The 25,348-nt window shown below is 33.9% G+C and overlaps 1 protein-coding gene across 10 annotated transcripts in view; it reads right to left on the minus strand.

Annotated features, from left to right (window-relative positions):
• LOC100647585 (carcinoembryonic antigen-related cell adhesion molecule 5) overlaps positions 1 to 25,348 on the minus strand; it is a 94,617-nt gene that overhangs the window by 15,245 nt on the left and 54,024 nt on the right. For 7 of the 10 annotated variants that reach the window (XM_048410646.1, XM_048410647.1, XM_048410643.1 and 4 more), the window contains 5 exons: positions 5,849 to 5,978; positions 5,203 to 5,411; positions 4,107 to 4,214; positions 3,826 to 3,909; positions 762 to 968 (listed from right to left, as the gene is read on the minus strand). In XM_048410646.1, coding sequence (XP_048266603.1) covers positions 762 to 968; positions 3,826 to 3,909; positions 4,107 to 4,214; positions 5,203 to 5,411; positions 5,849 to 5,978 — 738 coding nt within the window. Of the gene's footprint in view, positions 1 to 761; positions 969 to 1,114; positions 1,422 to 3,825; positions 3,910 to 4,106; positions 4,215 to 5,202; positions 5,412 to 5,848; positions 5,979 to 25,348 lie in introns of those variants that run through there. The other 3 variants (XM_048410652.1, XM_048410648.1, XM_048410651.1) reach the window with 2 other exon arrangements.

Here is a 25,348-nt window from a genome sequence, read left to right on the forward strand (position 1 = left end):
CAAGAAACTTGGTATTCTGTTTATACGTACGAAATAAATAAATAAGTAATTTCAAAAAGGAATTCGAGATAGATAAACTTGTAATGTACATTATAATTGTTAAAGAAATGGTAAATAAAGTCAATTATATATACTATAAAACCGGTACGACTAAAAGGTACAAAACAAATTTAGTAATTGTTATAGTAAACTGAAATTCTTTCACGAAACAAAGGATATAAATATAAGAGTTTAATTGAATAGGATTTAAATGTGTGTGTGCGCGGGCGTGCGTGCGTGCGTGCGCGCACATATGGACTCTTTCATAGAATGAATGATATCGTGTCGACAATATCAATTATCAATAATTGAATCTCTATGTTAATTTCTTTTTTTACCAATCATTTTCCATTCGAGAAAAATGTAACACTGCTATAAGTTAGTTTGAGATTATGTTACCGAAGATCTAAATCCACAGTGAATAAAATGGTACAAAAATAAACACTACAATTACGATATTAATTATGATGAATATGTACTACAATATATATATATATATATATATATATATATATATATATATAAATGTATAGCTAGATAAAAATAAAAAATACGTGGCACTAAAACGGTTCGGTACTATAATTTTAACACAAAACCAAAAACAAGCTCTATTACAATGCCCTATGAACTATCCCGTCCCGCTTCTCGCGATTGAACAAACGAATTCGGATCGTACTTAAATGGTATTTAAATATAGTATCATATACTATAACGAAACTTACAATGCATTTCAATTGCAACCGATGCAGAGACAGGTTGACTGATATTGTTGTTGGATGCCTGACAAGTAAATACCGCATGAAGATCAGCTCTTGAAAGTTCCCTTACTATCAAGGCATTTCTACGAAGAGATGGAAACTCTCCTGGCTCATCTTTCGAATCAAGGAGCATTTCTCCCCGCCACCATCTCACTTTTGGCTCTGGTCGACCTAGTAAACAACATATAAATATAAGTAGGTCAAATATCTGTTGACTATTATTTATAATCCAATTATTGAATAGATCATTTGTCGAACTGATAAAATAAATATATATTTACTTATTAGAAATAAAAAGAAAGAAATAACTCTATTACACAGTTCTTCTTAAAGCGGGCCCTACATGAAGAGATTTTCCTCGAGGTATGCCTCGAGACGAAAGCTCATGCGAAGCGAGCTGGGTCTCATGAAGTCTAGTGTGGCCCTCATGAAACCTACTCACAGTCAGTATCCGTTTTGACTTCGAAGCGAAATGACGTTAGAAAATGTGTCTCTGAAAAAAAGAGATTGCGATTGGTGTAGCGGTAGCTATGTGAATCGAAGGGGGAGAGGTACCATGTAAAAGAGAGAAAAAGAGTAAATGATGAAGACATTGGCTGATTGCAGGAGATGCATTTTCGCGTGTAGTATTATTAGAAGAATTGCGGCAAAACGAGGCAAAAGATTTTTTATACTATGTACGAATGGATAAAGAAAAATTTAATATTATTTTAAATTTAATTCAACTGTACATTTGGGGGGGGGGGGGGGAATACTGTAACGCGGGAGGCCGTATTTGCCGACGAACGCTTGATAGCTATACTTGAATATCTAGCTGGCAAAAAAGTTACGGAGACGTAAAATTTTGTTGTGCCTTATTATTTCCGGCTATGATTTCCGAGTATAACGTTTCTTTCCTTGATTTCGTATTGTAGATGGCAATTTTCGTGGTTCGTACTCAGTCACTTAATAACACATTATAAACCAGAAATTCGAAGGGTCATGTCTCAACGTGATTCGAATGGTATTGGATTACCGGTATGAAAAAGATGTAATATTTTTGTATTGCAGGTATTGCAGGCTTTTTTGACAAACTGCGAGGATTTAATTGAAAACCTCTTTCAGTCACGGCGAACTTCGTATAAAAATTCTGAAATTTATTCAGAATAAATATCTATACGCATCGACATTAATTTTAAAAAATATATACATTGAACGTGTAGAACCGTTTTGTCATCTCCGATTTCGATGAATTTCGAATATGTTATAGAACTCAACGTTCTGAGCAACTTTTTCCTATACACGTATAACTGTCGGATTCGCTTAATTTCCCGGATATTCGCAAGAACCTGTAGGTATAAATACAGTATATTTCCGCATACAGTTGTATGTATCTATGACAGCGTATGCATCCAGTATTGGTTGTCGATCGTCCCATCCGTCTTCTGTTTATAATTGTATTGGGGGTTTGGGTTAGCATTTTTAATATCTCGGTTACACGTATAGGGAAAAGTTGTTCGAACTGTTGAGCTTTGCAATATATTCGAGAATCGTCGAAGTGAAAATGGACGAAACGGTTCTACAAGTTCATCGAAAACAGCCAACGTCTCGCGCGTGTTGAAGAACTGGTCCGCCGCCTGTTTGCAGAAATTGTAGTTGTAGAAGTTGTAGGCAGAAATTAGGCAGACCCCTTAATTTGTAAAGTAAAAGTCGTAAACTTTAATTTTAAACTCTATTACGATCTTGTACACGATGACGTGGGTAGCTGGCCGTGGAAGGTTAGTGTTTGTTTATGATCTACCGGATGGTCGTGGCGGGATGAGGTCCGGTAGATGAAGATATTTTGTTAATACCAATGGAACTCGATAATAGGTCATGATTAAATTTCTTGTACTGCGTGACGTAGGTACGAAGCCACCAAAAACGGATCGAGAGTTTCTATATTCTAGCATGTAGCGGTAGGTTGTGTTCCGGCAGATCAGGTGCCTTTTGTTCATTTGTCGGTCAGATATTACTTGGCCTCGTGATTACTTTTGATCTCGTGTATGTGCAGAATACGGTCAGACTGCATTGTTTATATCATCGATCTTCGCCGTCGTTGTGTCATCTCTATCCCCGTGACGTTATCTCGTGCACTTGAGGGGGTCGCACACCGAAGCCGTACCATTTCGCTCTCGTACCAGTGAGATAAGACACTAATGCAACCACGGAATTTTCTTTTATTTCTAAAAATTTCATTAACGCATTGGTGAAATTTTCCTGATTAAGATGAGACCAAGTACGATAGTAATAATAAAATTGGCTCTCAGCCAATTCTTCGAGACCGTTTTCTCCCTTTGTTCGTGGTATTTCTTGCTCTTCATTACACACACATTAATTATCGTATCAATACACACGTCTACTACTACTACAACTAACCAATTGCAACTTTTTTTCGCACAGAAATGATATTCAATTTCATGGAAGATGCCCATGTCCAAACTACTCTTGCAAGTAAGTCCCAAGAGATGCAGCTTGCCTCGTACGAAACCTGATCTGGTGGCATGCCTTGAGACAAATCATATCGTGTACAGCAGGGTGCAACGCTACATACACGCTTGTAAGAGACGGTAAAAGCCGTTTAAAATGTTAAACGAAAGCGGCAGATTCAAATGCTGAATACCAATAATCTCCAATATATCCATAAAGTATCTAAAATATTGTAAATCTGTAATTGATTTATAACTTTCTTAATATCGGAAATACATTATTTTGGAAGTAACGTTTAATAACGTCTAACTATGCGTATAATTAAATCTAAGTTGATTTATAACAACAAAATTGTAAAAAATAACGATATAATAGTATTATAAAATTTCTCTATAATGAGATCTTTCATCAAACATAATCGGATCATACCTATACTTGCTTACTTCTAATTGTTATTCAGCTACTTCGCATTGAACTGTCTATATCGTTTGGACGAGAAAATAAACGATTGCCGCCATATTTTCCTTTTTCGAACGTAAAAACCTTTCAAGAACGACCGAAAAATATTGTTTATACCTACATGGCATTGACAGTAAGAGCTCGTGAAATAGCGAATATTTGTCAGTTCCTTCCAAGCTGTCGTGTATCGTACGGGGACGTTCGTCTTTTGTTGAGAAAAATAATTGTAAGATAATTTATATTACATGTTGGACGATATTCTCGGTTCCACGTTAATTGTTCAATTGTCAATGTTATTACTTGAAAATAATTTGATATGCTTATGCAGAAAACTTGAATACGAACGTAATAATTTTTCACTCTTAGTAGAAATATAAATAGAAAGCAATAGGGAAAACTCACCTCCAGAAACAAGACATTGTAATTTCATATCACCACCTTCTTCATACGGACCTGCTACCGCTGGCACAGTTCCACGTTCATCAATAATATTTGGTTTATGCGGTGGTACTGTAATATACGAAAATAAAATATTCTTATTGGTGGTACAATATCCTAATGACACGATCAATTAACCGATTTATAAACCAACCGTTCTCCATGAAGAGGGATTATTAATTAATTATCTATGTAGCGACATATTAGTTCATCGTTTGTGACAATTTGTTTAGAATTCGGAATTGAGCACTACTGGGTTAAAAAATTTATTTAGATAATTTCGTATAAAATAATATCGTATAAAATTATTCTAATTGTTATTGGTTATTCAGCGAACGATTAACTGTAACGTTGAATAAAAGTTTCGATTATGTATGACTATAATTTTATTCGAATAATCCTCAAATACTAGTTGTTAGTTTTGGCGTTAATAAATTAAGAATAAAAATAAGCGACTTGGACTGCAGAGTTTATGATACGCTCAGGACAATTCAGTCGACGATAAGTCGGTAGACTGATTTTTTCATTAATTAATTTGGCAAGAAATAAGATGAATTATAACGAGTTAGGTGAGTTTGATCATTATCATATTCGCGTGTTTGGATTCATTTTTAACAACTTTCCCATTATTTTTCGGAAGAGCGATAAGGACACTTTTGTTCCCTGACAGACACTTTTAGAGAGTTTGCATATATTTTTCAACTCAAGGCGATCCCCGAAACTGACATTTTGTAACACCCTCCTTTCTAGTTCTTGAAACGATTATTCTTTCGCAAATCAATAATATCGCGGTATGTGTATAGAAACGATATTAATGTTGCATATCATGTTCCCCATCTTTAACAATAGATACCATTTTATACCAAGTCATTTTATACCAAGTTCATCAGGTATTTGTGAATTATGAGAGATATGAGTTTTGACCAGCAAATTTATGTTTTCTAATATAAAAAATTACAAATACATAAAACTTATGAGGTACATAATAAATTGATATGTAACGAATTCTATAACGAATACTATATTTACTAAATATAGTAAAAGTCCGTATAATACAAACCTATGACCATCAGGTGAATTCTTGAATTTCTGGAAGGACTCTTCGCGAAATCTACTCGACATCTGTATTCACCTTCGTCTCTTTCTTCGATGTGATTGATGTTTAATGTTGCTGGTTCAGTGACAGTTCTAAAGAATGCACGATCGTTTAGATGATCCTTATTATTCCAATGAGAAGCTTTTTCAGAATGTTTGCCTCTCATATCGTAACTGAAACAGTATATATCTTAATTTAATACTTGGAAACAATTATATTTAACATTCTGATTCTTAAAACTCTGAGATTCGTTGTAATCTTTTCCAAATTTGCGCGAGACTTGTTCGTTTGTAAATGATCCCGATAAAAGTTTGCAGCAGTTTTGTTTTTGCTGCTCTTTATTTTTTCGAATCGATACATTATTCCTCAATTTCCTCGTACAAACTTGACAATTATATTTGAAAACTATTATACATTATGAATTTTCTGCGATAAACGAACTGTAAAACGAAGCATACTGTATAAAAAAAAAAAAAAAAAACCGAAATTTACTGTTTAAGATATACTAAGTAAAATAAGAAAAAAACGAATTGAACATAATATAAGGTTCGAACACTTGGATTAATATCCAAGACGCGGAAATTTTCTACATGAAAGTTTGCTTATTTACCTGTAAATAGGCGTGGTATCGCTTTTGTACCAAACAACTAAAATTACGGAATCATTTTGTTGCGGTGGACGGATATCACATGACAACTCTGCCGTACCTTGAAGAACTGCTCTTGTTGTTACTGTTGATCCTGTAATATAAAATATTTATTGTCATTCGCAATTTTCATTTTTCTAACAAAATATTTGTTATTAATGTACTAGAAATCTTTTTGGTGGCAAAATTTGTTATAATGTTCGCACAACAACTGCAAATTGTAATAAAAATTATAACGATTACGATATTAACATCTTTAGAAACGAGAATAGGGCAGATAGCGCCAGCATTCATAAAATTTGGAAACCTGAACGTTCCGTCTCAGCAAACATGTTGTCTTATTTTGCTTTATCTTATTTAAAATGTAAACGTTCTATGTAAGTGTTTGAGATTCGGAGACATCTGTGGCGGATGGGTGGCAAATCGACAAACCGCAGAACTAGTGTTTCTGTGACTTTTGTCTCGCGGCCCGCCACCATAATATAGTCAGCGACGATGCGATATTATATAATGACAACACCGTCGATGTCAAAATGTTTGTAAGGGCGACCATCGCTTTAATACTCGAATCGCTTGAATACTTGTATTTGAGGCATTCGTTTCAAGGATAAACTTTTTGTATTGACCGCCAGAAACGGTAATATCGGGCTCGGTAAAGTAACGGTTCCCGAAAACGGATGATAACGGCTGATAAGCGGCGTGGACGATGGGAAACTGGCGCGAAGACTCGTTGTAAGTAACGGTAGCTACATACATAAGTTGTGCGATCGACATGACCATTAAGTATCAATAATTAACTTTTTAATGAATACAAATCAGTATATGAATGCCAACCGTGTCAAGAATAACTTTTTTACCTGAAAACTAAAAAGGTGACCCATGCTTGATATGTCTCAATATCAAATTCAAATTTATTATAGGTAATATACGTGTACATCGATGATCAAATTATCGATAGAAGTTCCTTAATAAAATCGCAAGCCAAATTAAAGTCTCATAATCGAAGAAATATTTGAACGAAAATATAAGCTAACCGATATGCATCGCTAGTTTCAAAGGATCACCTCGTGTTTTATGATGTAATGATATTTTTGCGTGCTTGCATGCGCTGGCTACTCGAAGCTTTCATATCTAAGGTGACCTCGCGTGGGGTAGAAGGAAAGATAAATTGCTATAGTGGCAATCAATATGAAAGAAAAAAAAAAGAAAAAAAGAAAAAAAAAGATAGCCACGTGAATGGGATGCTCGATAAAATTCCTTGATTTTGCTGTTAAGGCAATACTTGTCAATTAGATTCTAATTTCTATCTTTTATTTATTTCCCATTTCTTACGTTTTCGACTAATAATTTTATATTTATATCGACAGAAAGTTATGTACGCGTAATTTCGAAAACATGCATATTTGTTAAAGCGTTACAGGAATTTCACGAGTTAATTTCATTCAATAGGAAATTAATGTTTATGTATTAGTTACATGCTGACGAAATTTATTTGATGTACTTAAGTGCCTATCTAAAGGTGAAACTGGTCGATTATACGCAACCTCTTATTGATCATTTTTTCCTTATATGTATGTATACTACTAATTTTTGAATTTAATACAAGTCATATAGGTATTAGTACGCATGAATAATATCCAAAAAATGGCTGGATTAACAATTTTAATTTCATTGAATCATTTTCAATAAAAAAAACATGCGATATTATTTAATCCCAATTTGAACCAAGCATGATATACTCAATTTTACATAAATAGATCGTGAGAATATTATCGCAAACACGTTGTAAACAACATTTATGCTTTCACGCATAACACGGAAAAAGACGACGAATGTTAAAATTCAAACACGGAAAAATAAAAAGATAAACGATGGAAAGTATTCGCTGTTCTTTTCTTAAATTCTATATATGAGTATATAGTTCTAATCGTAGAAGGTAGTTCTAATCGTATATCAAATTTGAAGAATTTCTTATTATATACACATATTTTTACCTTATTTACCTTATTTTAGAAAGTAACCTACAGTAAAATTCTTTTCGACAGTAGTCGTGCCCAACTGTGGAACAAGGCTTGAAAACTAATTCGAATATGTATAGCAAAATTCGTGAATCAACCGACGACTAGGGATTCTGCCTAAAGGAACCGTAGTCTTGTCTGGTTACTATCACCATACATATATGTACGTAGGTAGGTAGGTAACGGGCGCGGTGCAACGAGTGACATACAAGAGAGATTATAGCACTCTCGGGAGTCTAGTTAATATGTCTTACGCGAGATGTTTGGCTGTTTGTCACTGCCTCCCTATATATCCAATTTCCCTCGTTATTTATTTGGCTTGATATTCCACATAGTCGAATTATTACTATCTTAGTTGCAGAATCATGCTCGGAAAACCCATGTACGTACTGCTGATTTCATAACTGAGACGCGTGACCGACTGAAGGAATGTGCTCAAGAAGTCGTAGATCGACCCAAATGTCGTGACGAATGCCATATCGGCCAAATGGATTTCGGATGTAAATTGGAGTCGGAATGTATGACCGCCGGTGTTCGCTCGGGCCACGTGATAAATCGGCTTGAATGATTGCCTCTACTATTGCCTGCGTAGATGGTCGTTTGCGAATCAGGCAAAATTCGTTAGATATTGAACGACGATATTACGAGATCGTGACTAAATTACCAATAGTTGATGATATCGTTGTTCCAGATTCTTTTCTTTATACACTTTGTTCCGGTCAAACATGAAATATTCGAAATTATTCCTCCAATTGACGAAACAACTGGTATTGTTTTAAAAAATGTTCACTCGGCTTACAACTTTCGTGCAACTTCAAGTAGAAACTGAATATATCGCAGATCATAATAATAGATGAGATAATTTTAGAATTGAATTGACATTACCATTAAGATTTAATATCCTTTATTATTACTATATGCATGTAACATTCGTTACCTATCGTTATTTTATTTTGCAAACCTTTGCTTTATCGTAACCGTCAATAATGTCTGATTATAAATTAGAAATAACGTAAAAATCGATTATATTAAAGACATTATCCAATTATTTAATTATCATGCATTTAACAGTTAGCCATATGTGTTAATCAGGAATTGCAACAATATTCTCTAAATCACAGATACCCGAAGTTTTGACAATAATTGAGCTATGTACAGATAGTGCGAGGCAAAGCCGCGAGCTGCCTGGCGAGAAAATATATTTACCTGCCTCACCGTGAGGTATGCTTCGGTTTGAATTGAATACAGCAGGATTTTGGACGAGCTAATGATTGGCGGTTTTCCGACGAGATTGAAGACGCTTCGCAGTTGCTTATTCGCTTCGTTCGATGCGCATTTGGATTTTGCCTTTATGAGTTTAAAAGACAACACGAGACGACGCGAGGGCAACTCGAGGTTTCCTCGCACAGCTTCTACATATCTTTATACTTTATACATGAGAAACTACTATTAATCAAACATCGAGCAAAAGAATCTTTTCGTGTTTTATATATCTGTATTTTTTATTATTTATACTCATTACCATCGTCATTGAATTCCTCATGAAAGGAATGAGAATTGTATTTATATACGTTGTATACCCGATAACATAGTAAAATTAAATTTGGTTTTCCTACAATAGTCGACAAAGGACACTGTAAACTATGTTTTTCTTGGTTATTTCGAGTATCAAACCTCAAACTTATTAACAAATAAATTTTACGGTATTACTTTCTAATCATGTTCAGAAAATACTATATTTGTTAATATAATAATTTGTGAGCTTATATGTTAATATGATCGATAATAGTGATCATAAAGATGTCCATTGTTACATTAATCAACGTGCTGAGATTTGGCTATAACTACGAATGAACTACGAATATAACTATGAACGAATTATGCGTAATAATAAAAAATGATAACCAGAAGAATGATGTTATAATTTTTTATATGGGAGCAAATCATATATATCTGTGCGTCCTATATTGCCTCTTTCGTAATGGCACTCGACATATACGTGACTAATCTTTTCATCAAGTTATATTCAATCACGTTATTGTATCACGTTGAATTATACCAAAAATACATATACATGTGAAACTGAGATATGTCAAAAGGCTAAAGAAAAAGTTGATATATATATATGTACCCATTGGCATATACATTAAAATGTGAGTGAAACATAAAAATTGAAATTTCTTCGATAAATAAGAGCATTAATGCACGGATAAACTATTGTTATTAAATACTTGCAAGTTAAGTATCTATGAATTTAAATCTAGACAAGAGAAGCTACGAGAGAAAACAGAGAGAGAGAGAGAGAGAGAGAGAGAGAGGAAGAGATTATGCTATTCCGCAAGTGTGTGTTTACGTTTGCATGTATTTATACAGTAGAGACGATTCGGGTGCATTCCGACAGCTGCCGTTGTCTCTCGAGAATGCCAAATGGAATCTGAATTCTGTCGGTTAGGCTCGAGCCACGAGAAATACCGGTATCAATGCAAACTGCTGCTCCCTTCTAATATGTACATTATTGTACATCCAACCGAATACGTTCATCCGACACCATCGTTTAACGTACTTATCGTATTATACGTATATGCTTATCTGATACATAACACATCTAGACCATATCGTTACACTTTCAATACCTCTAATTATTTCTAATAATTCAGTTCATCGTTTAATTTAAATCAATAAGTCGAGTCTACCGATAAGTATTGGTTGTAACAGGCGAATGGAACTACAGGAAATCATTCTTCTTTAGCCGCAACGTAGCGGCTAAACCAGGGATATAAATGAATAATATCTATAATTATATTATTATAATTATTGCTACACCTATTTGTAATTTAATAAATGTATTTACTTAAAACATCGTCCGGAAGGATATCTCGAGTAGAACCGTGGTTCCGCAGTAACTCGTCGTCAGACAAAATATATGAATAATTGATAAAAATAGAAATGGCGTAATGCATGAATTATCTATTACGAAATCTTGTGTAAAATTTTTGAATGAACATATTTGTACGCAGAGAAACGTGACAAGAACGTACGTAATTAAATGTGGAATGTATAATACTGTATACACAGTCATTCGTATTAATATTCATATTATCTCTACGAATAGTAGTCTAGTAGCATCAAATCTTGAACATGAAATGTATCTCTATATTATTACAGAATATGTTTCGTATTTCAAAATTGGTTTATTATTCTCGAGTTTATTTTGTTTATTTTGCTTTTACACGCTTTATTTATTATTATTATATCGCTTTTTATTGTAACTTGTAAACGAAACAATAAGAGTTTGAAGTATTCGAGGATATTTATCTCTTATTAATCTAATCTTACTAAATTATACGCATACCCCCTAAAGCTCTTTTCAACGCCTGTTATCCATATTCTTAATTAATTTTGAACGATTCTTGCGTCCTTTTCACTTTTCTTATATTCCCAACGCCTCATTTATTATTACTACCTGACGTTCTGGCAACGACTTCTAAATCCTCTCCATAAGCAACGAAAAGTCAGAGTACTCGTCCGCTTCTCCGGTATGTCTGTCCAGACCAGGCATCCTTCCCGATTCCTCTTTCACGATCTTAAAATCGATCTAATTCCGATGGCCGATATGGTACCGATATAGTAAATCATGTTTTGCGTTTAACCGAATTTACAAACGATCGAAGACTCAACAAAAGTTCTCCATCATTATCTGATGCTAATATATTTGCTTTTACACGGCAAAAATAATCTTATCTTATTTTCTAATAACCCATCTTATAACCTAATAATATTCCAACAAGAGAATATTCTCAAAATTGTCCGTGTTAAAAAGTAAGTCGCCAATTTTAAGGAAACTTGTGCACGATGTAGCTGTCGAAGAAATATCTGACGCGTATATATTTTCTTTCGCGTGTCCACATTCGTATCGATGGAATGAGAGGAAACAGTAGCCAAAGTTGGAGGTTAGTGACATATTTCCTGAAATTTCTTTTCTTCGAAACTATCAGGTCTAGAAAGATGATTGAAATGTAGAAATAGTTTGTTTGTAAACAAGGAATTTGGCTACATAAAGGAAATCATAAAAGATTAACCTATTTTTATTCATTTTCGTTTCAAATTGTTGATCCGTTTTCATGAAAATTTCTTTAGATAAACGTATATATAAATTTCGAAAAATTGTACGAAATACAGTTAATAACAGTAAATAACACGGTTATTGTCTTCGTCATTTTCGTCCATTCTACTAGTATAGGTATATAAATGAAGTTGGTAAGTATTCAATTGTAAAAGTTGTAAGATACAAGTGTGTAAAAACTTAAATGATTTATTGTATTAGCTGATTCGGATATTCTAAGCCCGCGTTGTCAGTCGTGGTAGTGCATAAGTACGGTCTATATGTAGATATGTATAACTTTAAGTACATGCGCCATGTTACAAAGCCACATGTATGGCCTTTCACATGCTCATGCAGGTGCAACTAATAAGCCCAGCTGGACAACACATTTCGCAATCTCCTCTACGATCTCTTATCACGAACATAAATTATCATACGATAGTAGGGAATTTAAATCGGTTCCAATAAGAGAATATCGACTTTCGTTTCTAATATTCGAAAATTCAACTTAAAATTAAATGTTAGCGTATTACAGATTTTGCGATCTTCGATATACGTACACATATATAAATTGTACCAATGTTTTTTGTACAAAAATTTAGAAATGTGATGTCTATCAATCTCGTTTGAAGAATCGGCACACCAAGATTTAAAAAATTGATTTAGCTTAAAATATTGAAGTATTTGGTTTATGTCGATGGAGTTAATCGCTTCTTTGATCGCTTTATGTTTACATGTTCACATGTCAGAAAGAAAGATTGTGCGTGAAACAACACTCGCAATGTTTAATTTTCATTCAAATTGTCAAGTCAATTTCCAGATATCAACTTCAAAATGCAAAATCAATTATTAAAAACATAGACATACATTTAAAAGGACGATGATGCACCGGATGATGTATCTAATCGAAGGAGCAGTTATAAAGATAAACATATCGGTAACGACACAATATTAACTGTTATTAAATTAAAGCGTACGGATTTCATGTATCGAAACGATTTTGAAAAATTAACCTTCCATTGCTTTTATGCGAGTAATAACGTGGCAATACGAGATTATATACATAACTAAAAATCGTTGTTAACTCGACGTTAGTTCGACGAAAAAGCAAGTCATATAGTTTGAATAGAAGGCGAAAGAACGATTCTTTGTCACAATAAAATCGCCATTATTCACGGGTGACTGCCAGGGAAAGAACTGCTCACAGAAGTACAATGAAGACAGCACAAGAACATTCTTGCTAGACCAATGTACTGAAAGCATAACGATCCGAAGGAGAGTGTAAGGTGTAAAGGAAAGAAAGAACACGAAGCTCGATTTACATCGGGCACATTAATGCTCAACTGACTAAACCAGCTCCCAAGCAATGGCGTACTGGCAATAAAGTCTTGCAATGTCGACAGTTTTATTTGCCTACACCCTTGCACGATTCCTCGTTTCACACCTGGATGCATTTGAACTTTTACTACCTCCGTGAATACTTCGTTTGATAAAAACGCAAACGATTCAACGATCGAGGCCGTTCTTCTAGAAAAATCCATATTAGAGTTTCAAGAAAACACGAACCCGAGATACGCGGCTTTCTCTAGTACAAAAAATGTCTGTTTAACATATTTTACATCTCGAGACACTCTCGGTGATGCGATTTATAGTCTTTCCTTTATACAAATAAAACATTGAAAAATAATTATATCCGCGAACGAAATCAAATTATGAAAATACGTCGTACATTCTGTGTTATTTTGATATATCGATTTAATATATCAATCAGAACGCCTAGCTCCTAAATACAATTTCCTTACGAAGCCAATCCATTCAAACGAGACGAAATGTCACTTTTATTGTAATTAGACGAGAAATTCTATGAGAGCAAAAAAAAAAAAAAAAAGAAAAAAAAGAAGACAGATGTAAAAATGAAAAAGACTTTTTTAAATGAATTATTCCTTTGTAACGAATAATGTTTCTCGTAAAATACGATTGTACGATACGATACGATACGATTGTACTTTTCATTCCAAGTAAGCAAGTAAGACATTCGTATGACTAGCGTGAAACTAACAATTTATGTTCTTCGTGTGCCTGTTATCGATGTATTTACGTAAGCAAAAAAAGTAAATAAAATCTTACAAATAAATTTGAAAATGGTTTTCTTTTGGGGCTTTAAAACGAGCTCAAACATGTACATAGTTTTTGGACAAAGATGGTAATAACGATAGTAATAGAAATATTTTGCGATTGAAACGACAGCGCGATGATCTGTTTTGTTCAATTTGCTCTTCCAAATTTTATCCTCGAAATTTATCATGAACAAGAAACTGAAATTTCACGTAGATGAATTTTTGCAAATTATTAACAACTCTTATGGAATAATGTTCCAGAAAAATTAGCGATTAATATGATCAAACCACTAAATTATTCTTACATATTATGTAACATTTCAAACATATTATTTACAACAATTAAATCGTTAATTGAATTCCCTACTATTCCTGAACGCTATACCGATGATTCTCTAAGACCGTTTTTGTGGGGAAGATTGCGCATTAAAAAGTTGTACGGGAAAATACAAAATTGTCGAGAGAGCTTTAAACGATGAAAATATGAGTCGTTTCTACGGCGTAAAATCATTTATGCATTCTTTCTCTTCCCAGTGATTCCATTTTAACCGTGTCTTTCCTTTTTTCTTTTATTCTCGACCCGCAATCTCTTACCTCAGTCCCTTTAAATTCCAGTTAATATTAGATGAAAGCTACCAGATTAAAAATGGGTATTCTTCGTAGCAACCCTCAGCCAACTTTCCAACCAAGCGGTAACTGATATTCTTCCCGCTCTCTCCTCCTCCTCCTCCTCCTCCTCCTCCGCCACCTCCTTCCTTCTCGCCTCCCACCCACCCACCGCACCCCCTCCATTTTCATTTCAACCAACGAATTTTCAAACTTTGTTTTCGCTACGCAAATGCCCCAGTTTCATTTTATTCGAATACCAATTTTGCAAAAGTACTCTTAAATTTTTATCAAACATTTCTGAATTTCATCATTTTCTTCCATTTTTTCTTTTATTCTATCATATTATGTAATTTTTAAATATTCGACTAATTTATATTTTAATCATTGAAATGATCAACAACATATGTTGTACATAATATTATACAATATGCTGAAATAAAGTATGTATACAGGATTGTTAAATATTCGAAATACTTGAGGATGAACATTCTATCCTAGGTAAGATATTGATAAGCTTCGTTATTACGAACCTTTATCGATCAAATCAGGTTCTAGTTTAGAAATTTATCTAAAAAGGTAAAGTGACAATTTTGAAACAGGTGTAGAAACATTTTTCCGAGGTGAATCTTATTCTTGATAACAAAGTGATCAGGCTGACACGCGATAAATAAAAGTCGATTGGATTTCTACTGGCAAAGGTAAAAGTTTGACTCCAATAATAGGACGGTAGTGGTGACTAATTCTCTTGCTTCTATCGTCGATTATCCTTAACTGTTCATGTCTTTCTCTTCGGCTGATTCGACTAGTAACTTCTGGACTAACCGGATTAACCAACCCTCTGACGACGGAAACGGTTCTGTTCTCTCTCCGCTGTCGTAATTCGTCGTTCATCCAGAGTTTATCCTCCGAGACGGTGTTATGATAAAAATTGTCTATTTTCCTAGAAACTCATTGTTAGTTGACGTAAGCTGTTGTATTATACATGAACTTTCACGAAAAAGTGGCGAGAAAGGTTGTACTGTAATTTCAAGTGATATTTTCCTTGGGATATTATATTACATGTATTATGTTATATTGGGATATTGTATTACATATATTATATATTTCAAGTAAGACATACGTATAGTTTTGTCGTTAGAAAGAGAAATTATCCTTTTTTAAGTTCACAATCGAAATATCTCAATAATAAAATTGTGAAAGGACGGACTAGAAGGAAGTGACTGAATCGAATATAACAGATGAAAGTAGAGTGTACAGTATGTACATATATCAAAGAAGATAAATGTCAAATATCAAATCCACGATCTTTCGTGACAATATTCGTAATATGATACTTGGTGCTTTGTGATTTTAAAAAGTGCAGCGCACGTTGTAAAATAGTAAATCTTGTAGACATAGCTAAAAGCATGTTATCGAGTATTGATTTATTTCAATCCATTCCATAAATTGATCGTCTACAAAGACAATTTTGTGCCTGTAATAAATATTTTATCATAAGCCCAAAATTATCAGCAATATTAAGAATTTAGAATTCTTCGTATCGCATGCAGGGATGCAAAATAAGATGGATTAGAAACACTGTTATATAGGTACATACATGTATATTATCTGCGCAAGCTTTTAGAATATTTTAACCAGATTTCAGACTATTGTTTTCGTTTATAATTCTTCTAGATTTACATTCCACGAGTATCCACGAGTATCCACGAGTATCCACGTGTTCACGTTATTTTATACGAAAGTAGCAAATTTTGAAACACTTTTTATGAATATGATGAAACGAACACAATGCAGTGTAGCTATGTGACATTTCATCGAATTTAAGAGGGGGACGGGAAATGGTCCCAATGCTCTGAGTTCCCATTTATCTCGGGGATCCGTTCCCGAAGGAGCCGTCAACGTCGTCAGGAAGATCTTTCTCGAATTATTGCCAGAGACCTAGCTTCGTAGATATACTCTCGCAAGGATTGACCGCGTTGGGATCTGGCATCGAGTTCGATCAAATATAAATCGCGAATCCTAGCTTAGCGGCCGTCCCATTCTTCGATATCGAAGTCAATCCTAGTTTACAGTCTGCGTACATCTTGCAATAGATCGAGAAACCATCGAATCCGCGATCCGATACATACATATTTCAAAAGGAAATCAATAGAAAAGGAAAATTCTTTCTTTTATCGATTTTCGCGATGCGACGATTGCCTTAGTCACTTTACTTTTAACGAAAGCGAGAAGCATCCTGAAAAAATTAGTTTTGAAACAATTCTTCAAATTATAAGACTACGTGCTTTATGTAATTACGATTGTGACTTCTCTGTAATCAATTCTGTAAACCAATCTGTATTGGCTATTCCATCATATATATATATATATATATATATGTGTATTGGCTATTCCATCATATATATATATATATATATATGTACATGTAACTATGTGTAAAATCATGTCCATCATCTTATTGGACATGACGAGTTAACGTAAAACATTATTAGAAATGTAAATCATCTTATTGGACATTTACATTTCTAATAATGTTTTACGTTAACGCAAATACGCACGCACACGCAAAGGACATAGATATTATTATCAAATTATTAGGTCTAATTTTTCTGGACTCTAAAATTTACAATACGTTGGAATTGTTATGTATCATGTTCCGAAGTATTAATCTGAATGCTCGCTTTATTTAAAAAGGAAGAATCGACTTGGGTCTTGATAAGAGACAACACTGCTTATTTACTTAGTCGTCGCTATTCAACTTACTAAACGATAATGGCAAAAAGTTGGATTCAACTATTCCTGTTCTTAATACTTATTATGAGAATGAAATAATGTTGTAATAAATTTCGTGGCAACGTGGCTCGTTGTTCGTCGGCAACCACACACAAGACTTTCGTTCTAAAGTTCCGATGGTAAAAGATACAACAAGATTGGACAGATGTTTACCAGATAAGGAAATATTTCCTTCACAATCTCGTATTACACACTCCTTAATTGGACCATTTGTAATTCTAAAACAGCTTTGTAGTAGATCAGCGAAGAGCTTCCCCTTATATTTTTAAGAATAGAATTGATGCGTTCGTGTTCAAAATTTGATCCATCCAGACGTTTCAAATATTCATAAAGCAAATTCTTTTATCACGTAGGCTTTTCTTCCCTGTATGAGAGAAATTTATAATTGTTAATTAGATTCAAGTCCACTAAAAGATATTACAAAAGAAATAATCGAGTAACCTTAATCGTCGCTTAATCGTTTCATTCTGTGAAATTAACATCGTTAATCTAAAAATTCATTCATCTTAAGTGGATTTAAGTTTCAAGTACTTATTTCCATATCCTGTTTATCCTTAATAATTGAATAACTAAGATAACATAACGTTCCAGGATATTGAAAAGTACCGCTTAAAAGTGATACACATGTTTGTGTAATCTAAATTACTGCGATTTTCACGAATTTTACATTGCTTTTGTAGAGTATTTTTACACGATATCAACTATTTTACACATTTTAGATAGGCACGTGTATATGAGTCAACAGTTTACCACAGAGATGGCATTAAAAAATTTAATTTCAAAGGTTACCATTGCGGAGGTTTAATTTAATTTCCGTAAATCGGATTTTTCACTCCAGAAATGAGTTCACTTGCTCGCCCAGCATCCAATTTAAAAACAGAAAAATACTAAACAGTATTTTCCCTTTCGTATATTAATTGTGAAGCTTCGTTTCAGTATGTATATCAGAATTGTCATGATACAACATCGCTTTATTTACAATTGTGCGCATACCACTGAAATAACCGTTGAAAGCATTAATCGAGAAACATGTTGTAAATCACCTTTGCCATTAGTAAATGTTAATTTGTTTGGGCATTTGTTTAATAAACAATATATATATATATATATATATACATATTATAATATATTAATTTAAAAATATATTAATTAACAGACAATTGAAAATAATGGATAATAATAAAACTCGAGAAGCAAGCGATTGATATTACGTAGATTTCGTTTAAAATGACAAAACAAAGAAAATAAATATGTATTTATATGTATTTAAATAAACTTTATGAGATCTAATATCTAAATGAAATAATGAAACATAATAAAGTATTTATTTTGGAACTGAATAACTTTCTTAGCAGTTCGCGATAAATCGTTTCGGCGAAATGTACATAAGCAAATGAGTTGTGTACATGATTTGTTGTATTGTATGATATACGAATAACGTCAGTGACGGTAAATTGTTCATGGTTTCGATCGGTGGCGGCAAAAAATAAATAAATAAATAAATAAAAAAATAAGTTGTATTAATAAAATGGAACGTGAAGTGGAGTACTTGTAATTTCAGAATACATTTCTGATATTGTGAAAAGCAAACTGAAAATATCTGTAAATTACGTATAAACATACATACATATATGCATGCAGGAATTCAGACACGCGCATCTAACGCAAGTACTTTTCGGACTCGAACAAGTCGATTAGCATAGAGATTGAGTCGTGGCTGTTTATGCAAATGCAATACGGTAGTAAAGGTAGTAGCAGTAATTGACGTCTAGGTCGTCAACGACGATGACGTAATTTCGACTTAAGAATTGAATCGATCTTAGAGGCTTCTTCCTTCCAAAAAAATGTCTGTAGTGTGTAAGGAGAGAAATGAAATTTTTGAACTAAATTGCGAAAGCAAATTAAAAATCCTATTTTCATGCGGAAAACTGTGAAAAGATTAATATATAACTTGATATATATATATATATATGAAATCGAGAATCTAAACAGGCATTCCAATTAATAGAAATTAACCAATCGTAATTCTCTACTTATCATTCTCAATATTCACTACACTCGATCCCAGAAATCGAAATTGAGCATTTCTCCAGTCATTAAAAGTTTTATGCTAGATAGTCGTTAAAACTTACACAACTGGACAAGTGAACATTGATGATCTTGCGTGCGATACAAGAACTACATTACATGATTATTTCACTTCAATCTTAGGAACTCATTGCCCATTCGGTGTCGACTCAAATCATTTTTACAATTCAATTGATTTTTACAACTCAAATTTACAATTTGCTTAAAAGCAGTTACTCAAGCTTATTTATTCATTTTCAAATACATATATTCACGGCTATCTCTTTGATAACGCTTTGTTAACTCGATTTTGGGCTCTTTGGTAACTGTGTTTTATATAAATGACTGTTTGAACTGAGTTACTAGCAGTTAACATAGCAGTTCTTGATTCAAAATACTATGTTAATCTTTATCGTAACTAATTATTATTCCCTTGTAATTAGTTTGTAATAGGTATAGTATTAGTGTCATTCGCTATTATTATTATTACTATTAGTATTATTCGATGTAATTTGAATTATTCGCTAAAAAATGTTCATCGGCACATTTTTTCTTTTAACAAATTGATTTCGTATTGCGATTCAGTTGTAATTTCTATCGATACGTTCGTGTAGAATGTGATTAACACGATGCAAAATTTATTTTTACGTGTTAAGAAAGGCATATAATGGTAAGTACAAAATGTTAATTGAGAAATGATCGATAAAAACGATCGATAGTTTGCGCTGGATCGAACTATCTGCCAGAATGATATAAATCGATGATAATCAATTGGGTGACTGGAGATAGCATGTGTCTGTTGGTAGGTCTATTCGCCAGTACAGATCGGCAAAGGACGCCGTCAACACCATTAACATCGACATTAGCATCGGCATTAGCATTAGCATTAACGCCAGCACTGTACGGGTAGGAGCGTCGCGTCTATGCCCTCTGTCCACCCGTTGCCACCTACATGCGTCCATGCAAAACGGTTGGTTCGTCGTTTAGCCGGACCTGCCATGATTTACTTTACATCGAGCACGTCTAATATCGTGTTCGAATTCGTACAGTCAAATCAATTGATACGACAGACAGTTTTACAATACCAAACCTATTTGAAACCAATTTAGAGTTTATCGACAACATCGAGTTTTTTTCATTATCAGGCAAACAGAGACATTCCATTGACCATTAGTCGTAGATCAATACTTGTAGATTCCATGTATAAATTATTTTACTATTTCTCGTAAAAATGTCTCTTACGTTTGATATTATTCGCCTAAGATTTCAAAATATCAATGCGGTATTATTGCTGTTTCGGTTATATATTACTGTTATATATATACAGTATAAATACAGATACATACATATATATCCATCGTTGCATAATTTTTTCAAAATTATTATTTATTAGTTATTAGCGTACTTCATGTTTTCGCAGTTACATTTCCGCTGAAACCTTGCCGGCATACGTGTATGTTGATAAACGTAACGAAGCTACTATGTAAGGCTTATAAAAATTGTCTATTAAAATGTTATAAACCACGAAATAGGGATTAAAGTGGTTAACGAGTTTTTTTTTTTTTTTTTTTTTTAAATAAAAAGACGATTAAGTCAAGAAGCCGGTCTTGGCGCCCACCGTGGGAGACACCGGTGTATCGGCGTTTTCATTGCGAGATAGAGACGCACTTGGATCGCCGAGCGTAGTATATCGGCGTTCAAAGCCGAAAGATGAACTATGCCTCGCGAGGATCAAATGAGGGGAAGCCCAAATGGAGGTTCGTAGCGATTCTCATGTGCAAAGATATTAGGTTTGTCAACTAAGTCTAAATCAAGTAATACGATTATATAGAAAATGAGAGACGAGAGGTGTCTAATAGGATTTTTCAAATTTCACGTGTGTCGGTGGCCGATGACTGCAACGTGGCTTTCTCGAAATTTCTGCAATGTATTCCAAGGGCGGGCAGTTTATAATAGCATTGTTCCATCAGCCGGTGGCAATTAACAGTACACACGATTACCTGGCGCACATCAGTCGACTGCGAAACAACCTGGAATTTCCTTTGATTTTCAGACAGTATAATTATATTGTTCCCGTGTATACGTGTCGGAAAAGTTAAACTTCTCACATCTCCAATAATTAGTCGTCGTATGTACATTGTACAGCAACGTATCTATAGCAAATATATCTTCTTTCTCTTATGGAAAAGTAACTCGATTGATTTCTTAACTCGTCGTTAAATGATACTGAGTTGCGGTAGGTAACGTTACAAGTGATTTCTTTGAAATCTTCGCTGATCGTAAAACTGTAGAAGGATTTATTTATTGAAACCAAATTGTTCAAAAATTCAAGCGTTTAAGGAGACAAATAAAGTGATTTGACAATAATCGACGCTGTTTTGACTCCGATCAGTATAGAAAATGTAATTTTTTTATGATTTGCGATTATGTGAGAAAAGGCGGGCCTGTTTGTTACATCAGTCGGATCTTCGCATTCTTTCGCTTGGCCATCTTCTCACAAACGCACAGTAATTATTGGAAATGTTCAATTAAACAAAGGAATTAAAAGGAAAGTATAGCAAATTCTTAGTAATAAACGTATTACAAAAGTGTACAACAGCTACATTCGTGGCTTTAAAGACAGTTATGCCGGTGTATGATGAGTTGTTGCTTCGTGAATTCGCTGAACTTTATAAAGCCTATCGAAAGATTTTCGAAAGATTATTTAATTATCGGTCTTTGCTGACGGCAAGTATCGAATAACGAATCAACAGATAGGGCAGGTGACCATCGACAACCGGCAGTGCATATATACTGTTTGTTGCTGTTTCGGAAGTAGGTCCAAATACTTTTATCCAGATATCGCTTACCCTTTCCCCTCCGATACCATAGAAACATATCGATTCGAATTCCCTTGCACTCTCAGAAAATCATATATTTTCGGATACCACTTTCGAAAAGCGTTTGAGAAACCACACAAGTTCAAGTAGAACTGGCGATGGAATTGCTTCGACGTTCGGCAGAATCATATACAACATTCGCTGGAACCACCGTGCGCTTACTCGAGTTGTGGCCTCCGTACGTCTAACGTTATTATTCTTTCCGTAGTTTCTTTAGCTATATACATATAACTAAATATATAAGTACATAACAATCTTTTAAAGTTTTAGATATCTTAAAAAATCTTGGTTTTATCTCACACGAAAACACGCATTGCGAGCAAGATGAAATCAAGGAACATTTAATTTAAACTGTATAAAAAATTATCGTGCACGATGGAAAAGTAACTCGGTAAAAAAAAAAAATATCATGAAAATTGTTAAATTTTGTAACGCTAACAAACTTCAGAATTAACCTAATAAACGAACAGGAGTAGCTCTAAATTGCAAAATTTATCTTTATTTCACCTATTCCAGGGAACGTAAGCGGAAATAATACCTCAGCATCGTGTAGAAAGAATTATTGGTATAATTGCATGTTACAACAATTTTGTATAATTGCAATACTGTGCCAGAGCGTTAAAATCGAAGTGACTCTGGTGAAAATGGACAATAAATTTCATACGAATGTCGTATGGTGCGGCATGGTAGAGTTGTAAAATGGTGATTTATTTACAATGCGAACTAATTGATTTACAATCGCGGCGATGACCGTGCAACCAATAGCGCACCACCAGCCGCAACTTGCCCAACCCTCGCATTCTCTGCTCTCTTCTTTTTTCAAGCTTGATCTACTGCTTTCTTTCTCTATTTCACTACTCTGTTTTGGCAATCGCATTGACAGAATTTTACGCAACGAACGCTGATATTTTTCAAACATTCGCGTACCTTGTTATAAAAGTTTGATACTCCCGTTAATAATTGAATTATTTCAATTCCCACGAATATACATATGCGTGACAAAGTGTGTCGATTAAATTATTCAATATTTTGTTGCTTCCGGGTAGAACAATAACGAATCCTATTCGAGATGGATTACAAGCTACGAGGCGTGGTGAAAAGAATTGATCCCATAAAACAATAATTACGATATCGTTATTATTAATGGTGGCGTACGAATACCTTCGTTCCGATGAAACGCTAACATTCTACGAATTTTCAATCATTAGAAAAGAACTTTTAATAATCGAGAACGATATAAATGTTAACTTTTAAGCGTTGAAAATGAAGCGAATAAACATTATTAAATCTTTATCCGCAAAAATAATACATTTTTAACATTTTAGCTGCCGTGTGACAGGTCGGCTTGTCACATCCTGTCAAGCCCATTGTGCCGCATGACATGTCGCGCGTCGTGCCGCGGCGCTGCGCCGTATCGCACTAGGGTAGACTGGAATCGAAAGTAACAATTCGACTTTGAAATACAAATTCGCAGAAAAACTGCGAACAGTTACGAAAAAACTATACTCGGTGCGTTTGAACCATGGGTGTCCCATATTTCATATTGTAGTATAAATATGTAGAACTGATTGTGACGTACATATGTACATAATCTGTGATAATCTATCTTTCGAATAATCAACGTTTTTGTCAAACAATAATATTTCGGATACTTAATAATCAATATCACAACCATATCACAAGCAGTATGACATTTTGCTATTGGTACGATTTGTTATAGTTTAGTTTTATTTCTGGTAGTTTTGTTTTCTGATCCTTTATATATGCTTATCGCAATATCGAATGCAACTAATGATATAATTCTGCTGAAGAAGATAAAAATAATTAAAAGTCTCTTGAATAAAGAAGATATCTGTCGAAATCTTAATTATTGTATATGTATTTGTTGGCGTATTTTAAAAAGGCCGTTTAATTCCACATTATACAAGCTTATTATACACGTATACTGTGTATGTATAACTAAATATGTACGCGATACGATCGATATAACCCTGTTTCTCAATTCCCTTTTTTTTATAATTAACCACATAGGTAGTACTTTAATAGTGTACTTAAACGCGACAAGATCATAATGTGCACAGTATGTGTGTATAAAGTATAGTTGGAAAATGTGTTTCACTTATATACGTTTATGTGCTATCAATGCATGTAACATGAAACATATGTATGTATGTATTAGGTTGTCCGAAAAGTTTCTTTCGCTTTATGAGGAAATAACAGACGCACAACGTTTTTTGTTTTATATTATATTATTCTATTTGTCGAATTACGTACGATCCATTTTATTCTGTTGATATAAACACCGCGACATTTCACAGACTTGATTTCACGTTTCTATGAACGTGCACTGTTGTAAAAAACACGTTTGCGAAAGAAAGACACTTTCCGGACAATCTAATATGTATGTATGTATGTATAATGTATATTATTAAACGCAACGATTAAATCGTTTTACGAAGTAGAGCGTTTTTTGTGAAATTCGAAATTTATTTGCTGACAGGCAAGTAACGATGAATGGTCGCTGAGCAACGTATTAGAGTCTGGTTAACGCGAACGAGAGTATTGTCAGAAGCTATGTAACTGGCGATTTAGAACAAGGATCGCCGTCTTACTGGACAATCGTACCGAGGTTTCCCCTTAATACCCACATATATCTCGATTACTTTGCTGCTATTTGAAGCCATAAGCATAAAACAGCATAACCTTCTCGGTTAACGATAAGTCTACGCTGTTGTTAACTAAATCTGAAACCCAAGTCTAAAGAGATGAGTCCTTGGAGCCGAAAGGTATGGTACGTTATTTGTACAAGATTTCCCTAAGACCTAAGATACACGTCTACACGTAGTAGGATATATTCGCGACAGTAAGATCTAGTAAGT

Source organism: Bombus terrestris, chromosome 11, assembly GCF_910591885.1.
Source record: "Bombus terrestris chromosome 11, iyBomTerr1.2, whole genome shotgun sequence".
In the NCBI taxonomy this organism is placed as follows: domain Eukaryota; kingdom Metazoa; phylum Arthropoda; class Insecta; order Hymenoptera; family Apidae; genus Bombus; species Bombus terrestris.